Source organism: Ailuropoda melanoleuca, chromosome 5 (assembly GCF_002007445.2).
Source record: "Ailuropoda melanoleuca isolate Jingjing chromosome 5, ASM200744v2, whole genome shotgun sequence".
Taxonomy (NCBI): Eukaryota; Metazoa; Chordata; class Mammalia; order Carnivora; family Ursidae; genus Ailuropoda; species Ailuropoda melanoleuca.
In genome coordinates, this window is record NC_048222.1 from 29,461,764 (window position 1) to 29,473,807 (window position 12,044).

The 12,044-nt window shown below is 46.1% G+C and overlaps 1 protein-coding gene across 1 annotated transcript; it reads right to left on the reverse strand.

Moving 5' to 3' along the window:
* Positions 1 to 5,912: 5,912 nt before the first annotated feature.
* Positions 5,913 to 11,783, reverse strand: LOC100468897 (40S ribosomal protein S10; the record flags this gene model as incomplete). Its single annotated transcript, NM_001304905.1, is given in 5 exon segments — positions 5,913 to 5,982; positions 6,813 to 6,868; positions 9,144 to 9,221; positions 11,236 to 11,407; positions 11,634 to 11,783. Coding segments are annotated over 5 exon segments (498 nt in total). The 3' UTR covers positions 5,913 to 5,940.
* Between the last annotated feature and the right edge of the window lie 261 nt (positions 11,784 to 12,044).

Below are 12,044 nucleotides of genomic sequence, written 5' to 3' on the forward strand. Positions count from 1 at the left end.
CCAATGGAATAGTACTCAACAATAAAAGAGAACAAACTACTCGTACATACAACATTCTGGGTGAATCTCAAAACATGAGGCTGAGCAAAAGAAGCCAGACAGAAACATTAGATAAATGGTTCCATTTATTTATCTAGTATTCTAGAAAAGGCAGAATTAGAGAGACAAAGACATCGGTTGCCAAGGTGTCAACCACAACCAGGCAGCGTGGGAGATCTTTTTAAGGTGATGGCAAGGTTCCATTGCTTCGCTGTGGCGATGTGACCATCTTATGTTTATTTCATACACATTCGTAATTTTCCATAATAAAACGTTGTGGTTGTTCATTTTGAGGGAAAGGGAAATTGTGCGATGGAGGCAAAGATGTCACAGAGTCGGTTGGCTGTTCATTCCCCTAGGACGCTTTTTGCACATGAATGAACTGATGCCGGAAGCTCACACTGACTTCCTGCTTTTTCCTTTTTCACCCACTTAAATAAGCTAGAGCTATTTACTTGGACAGTTTTTGCTGGTACTCCTCAAAGATTTTTAATGCCATTTGATCCTGGCTGCCACATTTTTTTTTGCTCTCTTTTAAGGTCTCCTTATTCCCTGGGCTTGGGTATCCTCTCCTGCTTAATATTTATTTATTTTTAAAGATGCCCTTTTCCTCACAATGGCCTCTTTGATATGTCAGTAAACCATGCAGGGCTTATTTTTCAAGTGGCTGTTCTTTTGGATTTGTGCCATGCATTTATCACGGGTTTCCAATAAAGCACTTTTAAAAGAAATCGGCTCCAGGCTTTCTATGGGCTGTAACTTTTTAAACAATTCCTTTCATTTCTCCCCCTTAATGCCCTCATTCTGTCCTAGTTTCCCTTTCTAAAACTGAGCAATCAAATGATGGATTTGCCCCCCTCCCTTTCCCGGTAGCAGGCTGAATGTGTCTTGTGGTCACTACCAACGGAGTGGTTTACCCATGACCACTCAGTGCCCAAGTGTGGTCACTGTGCCGACCCAGATTCAGCCTCCTATTTCCTGCAAGGGGGGAGGGTTTCAAGTATTTGCCAAGCAGCCAGCCCTCCTGGGCCCATCAATCCTCACCTTTACATTGTTAATCAGCTCTCTATCATCTGCGGGATAAAATCCAAGCTCTTCGCACCTACTAGAATGGCTCCGATAAAAAGACTGAACAGGCCAAGTATTGGTGAAGAGGAGAAGCCACTGAAACTTGTCCACTGCAGATGGGAAATGTGTTGGGGCAGCCGCCCTGGGAAACAGTTTGGCAGGTCCTCACGACGTTAGTCACAGCGTTACCATAGGACCCAGCGACTCTACTCCTAAGTAGATACCCGGGAGAACTGAAAATATATGTCCACACAAGAACTTGTACATGGGTGTTCATAGCAGCGTTGGTCACAATAGCCAAAAACCGGGAACAGCCAAGGCCCACCAACAGGCGAATGGATTAAAAATGTGCAGTATATCCGCACAGCGGAATACACACCTAGCAACAAGGAAGAACTCCTGAGGCAACACCACCAGTGAGTCTCAAAACAATGATGCGAAGTAAACGAACGCACACTACAGAAGAATGCATTCCTTGTAATGCCATTTTTATAACACTCTAGAAAACGCAAACTTACCTGTATGACAGAAAGCAGATCGCTGTTTACCTGGAGATGAGGGTGGGGAAGAGCGAGGGGTTACAAACTAACAGAAGGAGACTTCTGGAGTGATGGATATGTTCGCTATCTTGATTTCATGAGCATATCCGTATGTAAAAATTGATCAGATTGGATGTCTAAACATATGCACTTTATTATATGTCCATTATACCTCAATAAAGCTAAAAAACAAAAGAACTGAAAATAAGACACTTCCTAGACTAGGCCAAGGAAGCCCCAGCCTTCTCCGATACTCCACGGGGCACCACCTGGGCCAGCCACCATTATTGCTTCATGCTGTGAGTCCAAAGCATTTACTTCAGATGGTCATGGTGACCCACCGGTCACAGAAGACCCACTAGCCTTCCCCTGGAGAGCGTTTGCTCGCACCTCCCTGAAAGCCACCAATACATCTAGCCATAACCACTAGGCCACTTACCATTTGGTATATATTTCTGGGTCTGCCTCCCCTAATTCTGGAGAAACTCTGTAGTAAGGATGTGCTTCAGTACTTTTATATTCTCAACTTAGGCTTGCAGAGATTTTATTTTTTTTTTATTTTACAAGTGTTCTTTCCACTTAAGGAGACAGCATCTCAGAGACAACTCTTTAAGGATATCATCCATGCAGCTAACAATGATAAAGGAGCTACTGCATACGAGGCACTGAGCTAGGCCCCTAGAGCAAGGCTCGGTGTCGGAGGGGTGAGCGAATGCTCAAGCAGTTCCAAGACAGCTTGCTCAAGCTGAGAGATGCGGCGGGCACTAACAAGACACCTAACTTGATGTTGAAGTAGGAGTGACTTCTATCAGGAAAGTCTTCTTAGAGGTGATATTTAATCTGAAGAATAAATGAGTAAGAGCCCTGAGAGGGTTGGGGTGGGAGAGTTTCCCTGTAAATGCACCACCACATGCAAAGAGCTGAGAAAGAGAGCGAGCTAGGTTAGCTGGGTTCTGGAATTTGGAGCCTTGTGTCAGTAGGCAGATGTGAAGTTTTGATACACCGGTCAGGCCATGCAAGGAATTTGGCACTCGTTTAGGTTCTAGAAGACTCTAGAAGGCAACACAGAGCTTTTGAAAAATTTTAAGCTGGGGAATATCTTGTTCACATTTGTGTTTCCAAAAAATAACCTTGGCAGGGCAGAGCTGGGGGCAGGGAACCTCTTAGGAAGGGATTGCAGCAGTTCTGCAAAGTTATCGGCTTCCTGAGGCACTGGCAAGGAGGGAAGGTTGTAGCAGGATGTTACACTTCTGCTCCCACCCCTGGCCCAGCCATCTACTTGCCAGTAGATCACTAGCTTCCTTCCATAGCATCCTAAGACCATGTCCTTGTCCTGATAACCTAACCAAAAATAGCCGTCTCACCCAAGTCATCGATATTTCCTCCGAGAGCCAAAAGTCCCTCACACTCATTGGAAATAGACAAACCTTGTCCCCAAGACAGTGATCAAACCAGGATCTCCCTCATTCTCGGGCTTTGAAATGATTATCCTCATTAGTGCCATCAACGAAACTCCTTTCTCCCATCTTTCTCCAAGGTCTAAGTAAAAAGATCAATCCATTCTAAGGGTTCAGCATTAAAGCAGTAGGAGCCCATGACCCCACACAATGCCGTGGGGCTGCTACTGGCGGTATTCCCAAACTTTGGAGAACAGTTTGAGCGTAAGTGGGTCTTTGAGTTCTCAGCGTGCCTGGCTTCTGGATACAAGGGTAGGGATGGGGAACCCTAGCCACGATGGGCCCATGTTGCCATTCTGGAGGCCCGGGCCAGGCATCCGTGTTAAGTAGTGTCCCAGTGTGCCCTCATGTGTTCAGGGCTGGAGGATGCATCCTTCTCGGAAAGGTCTGTCTCCCAGCACCTAGCATAGGCATATGGTAGCTGCTTCTTAAAAATCTAGTTAGGACTTTTAGAGAATCACAGACTTAAAGCTGCTGTTGGCACTACCTATACGGGGACTATGCTTCAGGGAAAGGGGATTTGTATATCAGAAAGTCTGTGTTAAATTAGGGAAATTATCTTCAGCTGTCAGCTTCCAAAATCCCTTACACATCCTTTGGAACCTTTGTTGGTGGGAGTAGTAGTAATGGGGCTTAGCTGGTGAGCTTCCAGGCTGGTGGGCAGATGTGAAGCTGTGATGGAAACTGACCCTGGAAGATGGGCAAAATTGCCCCAAAGTTTTCACCCATTGAAGGCTGTGCTCATGTAGGCCTCTCCCCGCCCCTTGTAACCAGCCACCCAGGTGACCTTGCTAGGCATTTGTAATAGTCAACATCCGTTTTTACCCAAAAAACCCTTAATTTTTGACCAGTTTCCTAACCTGACACCATCTGATATTCTGATTTCCCAGTAAAGGATGAAAACCATCTGCAAGGCGCCCCAACTGGTCTCACCCTTCCCCTACTCCACAAACCCCTCTCTGGGTCACTTCAGCTATCATTCATCTCTCCTGCCCTGCACTTGGAATTCACTCTGGACATCATCATTTACCACTCTGAGCCAGCCAGATGCCCCTGGCATATGGACTTTTAATGTTTAGCTTCGGTTTTGTTTTCCTAGGTAGACTGTTAAGTCTTTTAAGGCAAATCTTGAAGTTTCTGTTTCCCAGAGCACTTATTAGCACCGATCAATGATTATTGATTGGCAATGGTTTTCAATCTACCAAAGTAGGTGGAGGGGGGCTGGCTAGCAGAAAAGCTGCCTCCATTGGCTTGTTTTTATCCAAGGGTTACGACTCTACCTTGTTATATCCCTTGGGTTTTCCCAGAGTCTTTGGGTGATCTTGGAAAATACACCCTGGAACTAATTTAAATCATGAGAGAAGGGGTTGGCAAGGAGCCCTAGCTGAAAGTGACAATTTAAGGGCCAGAAAATCAGCAAGGCTGTAGAGGAAACCCATCTGCTTGCTCACCGGCTTTGGTGGGAAACAGTAAGGCCGGGAGCTAACATTTCACAGTGGAATCCAGGTTAAACAATCACAAGGCGTGTGAACACGGGCAAACCACTTGACATCACTTGAGCCAGCAGAAAAATTGGATAAAAAGCAATCTTTGGCAAGGCAGCCAAGGCCGCACTGAAACAGCTTCCCCAAACGCCACCTCCTTCTGCCAAAGCAAGCTTCTACTTCCTGGTGGCTCAGAATACAAAGCTCAGCTCTCAAAACGAAATCTAAGCGCTCCTTTGGAGTTGCTGTCGGCTGCCACCTTGTGGTCCAAATTACAACTGCCTATCAAGACTGAAATAGGTGGCCACCAGCACAAAACCACCTGTTTCCGAGCCTAATGCTATGAACCTCACTTGGTAAACTGTCCATCTCTGCACAATGCTTGGCCCGTAGCATCCCATAAATAGGACTCCCAAGTCCCCAGAGATCCATTAGCTGCCAGTTCTGCTGACTGAAAACTTACCTTGGCGGGTATGGACTGAGTTGCTAGTTGGCCCAGAGCCTCTACCTCCAAAGCTTTGACCCCGTCCTGTTTATTTACAGCAACCATCCCCAGGCGTGGTTTGATCTGCAAGCCTAAGCCGGTATCTGACCCAGCAAATTGGTCTGCAGGATTGCGCCCCTGAACTTCTCACTGGCTGCGCCTTCATGGCCCCAAAAAAGCCCTCTGGTACCTTAACCAAGATGGTACTTGGCCCCACTGGGGAACGTCACTGCTCTTACCCATTTACTCCTGTCACATGTAGGGAGGGCCACCACTTATAAAGGATCCAGGAAAACTGGACAAGTGTTTCCTCCTTGGGATGGCAAGAGCTCCAACCAACCAGTTATTTTGATTACGTAAAAACAAAAAACTCCCATGGGTTCTTCCTATGGCTGGCAGTCCCTTTCAGAAGTGCTTGTGCTGTCTGGATTCTGTTTTCTCCTATTCATATAAACCCTAGGCCTTGAAGGCTGAGACTACTTAATTCCAGGGTTAAATAGCAGCAACCTTCCCATGCCGCAGAACTACATCAGCATGGCCCACCTAGTGAAGATGCCCCAATCTCCAATTACCCCCCACAAAGGTAACCAAACTGGACAGGACTCAACAGGGTAACATGTGCTGGAACACAGGGTACATGTCTAAGCCAAGTACTGCAGCCGGAACAGCCACATGTAATGCCATCCTGCATCAGGACAACTCCTTAACCTGATCCAGTCTTGCCCCATTTACATTCTGATCCTTCTATCATTCCTGTTCAGGCCACATAATGCAAACCAAACAGGACACACGAGATTAATTTTTTTTCTGGCTACAAATTTGGTCGGCACAAAACAACAAATTTATTTAACACAAAGCAATCTCCAACTTCACTGAGGTGGCTGACCACGTCCACGACCAAATCCGCCTCTCTGCAAGAGAAAACAGACGACATCAGCGTTAGTAGCACGCCAGGCAGCAGGCCTCATTATCACAGGACAGGGGCCCAAATGTATGGCTCAAGAGCTCAGGCCATAAATCCCAGCCCCGCCTCTTACTACGAGGTCACATTCACCTCCTAGGCCAGTTTCCACATCTGTAAAATGGGAATATGGATACCCACTCAAGAGTGTGTTCACAAATACACACATCCCCAGCACAGGACGGATCTGGTGCCTGCCACACACACCTCCTTTCCACTAACAAGGGCGCAGGGAACACCCGTGTGCGTGGAGACCTGCCACAGGACAGCTGTTGCTGCAACAGTGCTATGCCCACCTCGCGCCGGGCATTCTACCCAGATCAACCTCACAGGTACCTGACACAGCTACAACCATAACGTCTAGTTTAAGGATGAGGAAACAGGCAAGGAGGGGATGTGCCCGATATCACACCATCTGAAGAGAAAGGACGTGACTCCAGCCATCTTGGTTCTAGAGCTCACTCAAGTTTATAATTCTTAACCCTAAGTTTTAGTTCATGAAATTAAGGGAGTTACAATTACGATGCTCATTAATGAAGAAACCAATATGCCACATGTAGTATTGATTTGGGGGACTCGTTTCAGTAATTTACGTATTTATAAAAGTTTGCATACTGTATCTTAACGTAAAAACTCTTGAAATTCATGGATTTTGGTGGGGGGAGGAACTGCAACAAGGGGCGGGACCCACCGCACTGTATCCTATCCCTAGAACTTGCAGACCCCCAGGGCCAACACCAGAACAACAACTGTCTTTGGAGAGCCAACAAGGATACTCACAAACTGGAACTCAGTTGCTGACCCAGCCCCGGCCTCAGCTTTCTTGTCGGCACCAGCTGGAAGGAGAAACACCAATTCAGAGTCATCATATGTTATGACCTGTTACAGACCAAGGGAAGAGACAAATCTCCAGCCCAATTCTGCAGGAAAAGCCATGTCAGCAAATGATCAGCATCTAGCTTACAGATAAAGAGATAAAGGACACAAAGGCCTACAGAGGCAAAAAGCAACGTTGTCATGACCATGGTAAAGAACATATAAAATAAAAGATCCAGTGCTGCCCTGACCTATATGGCAGCCACTAGCCCAAACTGAGGTGTGTGCAAAATACATGTAAGATGGCAAGATTTAAGAGAACGCAAAAGATCTCATTAATATTTATACAGGTCTCATGTTAAAATAACATTTAAAAATATATTGGATTTGGGGAGCCTGGCTGGCTCAGCTGGTAGAGCATGCAACTCCTGATCTTGGGGTTGTAGGTGCGAGTCCCATGTTGGGTGTCATCACTTAAAAATAAAATCTTAAAAAATAATAACACGATAAACTATACTGGATTTAAAATATTATCGCTGTAAACTATTTCCACTTGCTTTACATGAGGCCACTAGGAAATGTTACAGTTCACATGACGGTGGGGAATGACAGTACCAACAGGGAGCGTAGTCTCGGTAAATCTTGTTCTGTGAGGTCTCTTTTTGGCCCATTTCAGACCACACCCATCATTAGGCTCTTGTCCCCTCACTCCCCTGCCCCCTCGACAAGCAAGCTACCATGTCTGAAACTCTGTACCTTTGTTCAGGCTGCTCTCACCTGAAATGCTCATCCCCCCTCAACTTGGGGACCCGAGGCTCAGGCCCAACCTCACATCCTCTGGAAATCTACTCCTTGATTGATTCCGCATGTGGTGGGACTTCTAATAAGAGCAACCATTAACTTTCTCTGCACTGACAGCCTGTTGGAAAAATTCTTTCATACTATCCAGTAACACACTCAAGTGCTCACTTCTATTTCACGTTTCAAGAATCAGGAACCATGACAAGAGACAGACAAAAGTGGAATAAGTTAATGAAAATTCCCCTTCATGCCTTGCTTTCATATCATAATTAACTGCTTCTCAACAAAGACATGGACTCTTTAAAAAATCCCAAGCCCGGGACGCCTGGGTGGCTCAGTCCGTTAAGCGTCTGCCTTTGGCTCAGGTCATGATCCCAGGGTCCTGGGATCGAGCCCCATGTGGGACTCCCTGCTCAGCAGGGAGTCTGTTTCTCCCTCTCCCTGCTGCTCCCCCTGCTTGTGCTCTGTCTCAAATAAATTGTAAAATATTTTTTTAAAAAATCTTAAAACAAAAAAAAACAAACCCAAACCCTGGGACGCCTGGGTGGCTCAGCTGGTTAAATGTCTGTCTTCGGCTCAGGCGATGATACTAGCCAGGGTCCTGGGATCCAGTCCTGCATCAGGCTCCTTGCTCAGCAGAGAGACTGCTTCTCCCTCTGCCCATCACTCCCCTGCTTGTGTGCTCTCTGACAAATAAAATCTTAAAAAAAAAAAAAAAAAGTCCCAAGCCCTACCACGGTCCACAGAGCTATGAGACCCACACCTTCATCTGACTCTCCTGCTGTCTTCTGGTTAGGAAAGCCAGGTACCTTCAGCTCTTCCCCCAGAGAGCCACTGGCTGACTCCTTCCTTCAGGTGTTTGCTTAAATCGTACTTCTTCAGCTTTCCCTGAAAACCCCACTGAAAATTGCACCATCTATCCCCCTGCTTGAATTTTTCCCTGTAGCACCCAGGCAACGGACATATTATATATTCATTTTTGCTTACCACTTTCCTACTACTAAAATGCAATTTCAATGATAAAGGTCTTTTGTCTGTTATACACCCTACTGTCTCTCCAGCTCCCAGAACACTGCCTGGCAAGTCAGATACTCAATATGAATTGACTGAACGAACAAACATCTGTTATTCCAAGTCAATGAAAACACCTGCTATTTGAAAACAAGACTTTGAACTATTTTTTAAGAAAACAACAAAGATAATTTAAGTGGGTGCCCTCAAGGAGCTTCTGACACAGGAACACAACCACAAAACTAAGAAAAGCATGTTGCTTTCTTGAAAGTTTTCAATTTTGCTTTAGTTAAACATGAAGAGGGCTTTTCTCCTAATCCCATCCAACAAATCCCTGCAAAAGGCAAGAAACATAAAGGACTCCAGCCAGAGATAAATCTTTCCTGGTCACCCTGGCACTTTTATGGGCTGAGCCCCCACCAGGGTGACTGAAAATCCAGAGATTCTCCCCCAACACCCTGATAGAGATGACTCATTACTCACGGGGCACAGCGCTTCGTCTGTAGGCGTCTCTGTCAGCTTCCCCTCGTGTGAGTCTTGCAGGTCGCTCTCCCTCCAGACCTATACAAATTAAACCACACTGTGAATCTCTGTCCCCTTCAGCCCAAGAAAAGTGGAACTGCTCTTTCATTCTCACTGGCAGCAACTTAATTATGATGGGTTAAAGGGGACAGAACTCTTGGACCCAGAGCTGTCAGCTAGAAATTTTGTCATCACTGACACTGGCTCCTCAAAAGTCTAGGAGAATACTTACAATTAAAATCCCACCCATGTGCAAAAGGATTGCTTTTTTCTATTTATTTCTCAACAGAGACACACATTTTCCAATTACTCGGCAAATTAAGCAATCCAACCATTTCTACAAACATCTGAAGAGCCAAAATTCTGAACCTGACCCATCTCTGAAGTGGAAAATCTCCTATGCAAACAGCACCGTAAGCTGAAAGCCCCACCTCCAGTAGTCAGTGTATAAATACAGAGGCCACCAGGAGTCCTTTAGCTGCCCTAGGCTTCTCCACACACCTCACTATAGGCTGTGGGATATATATGAAGGCAGACTTAAAAAGCTACTTTCAGGGGCGCCTGGGTGGCACAGCGGTTAAGCGTCTGCCTTCCGCTCAGGGCGTGATCCCAGTGTTGTGGGATCGAGCCCCACGTCAGGCTCCTCTGCTGTGAGCCTGCTTCTTCCTCTCCCACTCCCCCTGCTTGTGTTCCCTCTCTCGCTGGCTGTCTCTATCTCTGTCAAATAAATAAATAAAAATCTTTAAAAAAAAAAAAAAAGCTACTTTCAAAACATTCTCATAAACACTGGAAGTTTAATCTAGTATTCTCTACTTAGTTACCCTGGAACTTTACTCCAAGTCCACGATTAGAATGTAGACTGCAGTTGATCTGGAACAACACAGGTTTGAACTGCATGGGTTCATGATTCCTTTTTTGATAAATAAGTAATATAGTAGTACAGAAAATATATTTACTTAAGATTTTCTCAAGATTACAGTACAAAACCGATATACAAAATATATGTCAATCAACTATTTGTTATTGCTAAGACTTCTGGTTAACAGTAGTCTGTTAATGTTTTCAAAAAATCAAGTTACCCATGGATTTTGGACTATGGCGTTAGGGGTGGGGATGGGGACAATGACGACACAGGCACCCCAACCCTTAAATTGTTTCAAGGGTCTACTATATTTTAAGTATGAGAAGTTAGGATTGAACCTGCAGTGAGTGGCTAAAATAAATAAATGCCAACCAAATCAGAATCTGTAGGGGCGCAGACAGTGGAACCCCCCCCACTCCCCACCAAGGGATTCCATGATGCAGTAGAGAACCTTTGCTCCAAGATACATAACCCCACCTAACCACTAGAATCCCCTAGGAAGCAGTCATAAAAAATACAGATTCCTGAGTGCTACCAAGCCTCTCTCCAGAGGAACCTGGACAATCTGGCGATCATCTGTTTTTAGGAATCTCTGCACCTCATCACCACCCAAGCCCACAAACCGCTCCTCCTACAAAGTTCCTGTGACAAGTTCTTTCAGAACCCAAGGAAAGAGAACCATAACCTCGACGAAATGCAACAATGAGCCAGCCATGATCTCGAGCCAGAATGTAATTCACCATCCCCCTACAAGCACAACCTTTCACACTACGATTATGTACACATCCGTTCTCCCCTATTTGACTTTTGATTATTTTTGCTTCCATTGCCAAGAACTCTAGAAGACTCTCCATTTCTTTCACATGTGGTAAACAGCTTTGCTCCATCCTGCAAAAGTTACTCAACGCTCAACCACATGTGCCTGGACGCAGACTATGTTCTGTGTTTAATGGCATCTCCCGGGATGACCCGAAGACCTGACCCGACTGCGGTTCCATGACAAGTCCCACGGCAGTGGACAAAGGTTCCAGGACTTGGCTGAGGTCCTGCATGCCAGAGCCCCCTCTAAAGCAGACACCAATGGTGTATTTTAAGACCTCTTCTGTGCCCCCTCCCCCTCAGTTTCACGTATACCCTTCCCGGAGTAAGAGCAGCTTCAGAGCAAAACTTTATACGAACAACGTAACGTACCTTTGGGCCGTGGTCTGCCAGTCTCAGGGCGGCTGCGGCGCAGGGTGGCAGGCACAATTTCGGGGGGCAGGTGGAGGTAATCACGGAGATACTGGATACCCTCGTTGGTAAGATACCAGTAGAAATGTCTCCAGGCAAACTGTTCCTTTACGTAGCCTCGTGATTTGAGAGACTGGAAGACAGAACACGACTGTCAAGACATAACCAGAGGCTTGAATCTACAAACTCGGTGCAAAAGGAAGCTACATTGCGTAAACAAGTTTTCACGGTGTATCTACCTCAGTGCCCTTCGAGGCAGCAAGCAGCTTTGGCTGTCCTGACCTCTCCTTGGAATCTGCCTCGAACATTTAGTGGAAAATCCCTCCATCTGCACCCCACTCCAGCAGCCCCCAGGGTACCTGCATGGCCTTCATGACGTGAAGGTTGGGCACATTCTTGTCTGCCAGCTCAGGGTGTTTGGGCATGTGGACATCCTTCTTGGCCACCATCACCCCCTCCTTGAAAAGGAGTTCATAAATGGCAATTCGGTTCTTCTTGGGCATCAACATCTGGAAGGAAGCGCAACATCAAGAGAATTTCTGAGCAACGGAGCCAGGGTCCAGCAACCCAGTTCAGGACCCCAGAACGACCCCCAGGGAATCACTGTCCAATGGGCTGCAAACTCAAACCACACCGAAGAAAATATGCAGGGAAGAGAATTTCAAACCCTGCAAAACTGAAAGACGCCAGTTACTCCCCTTCACCTCCCAAAAACGCTTGAGAGAAAAGTTGCCACGACGTTCGAGCAAAACAGGAGTAGGGTTACTGTT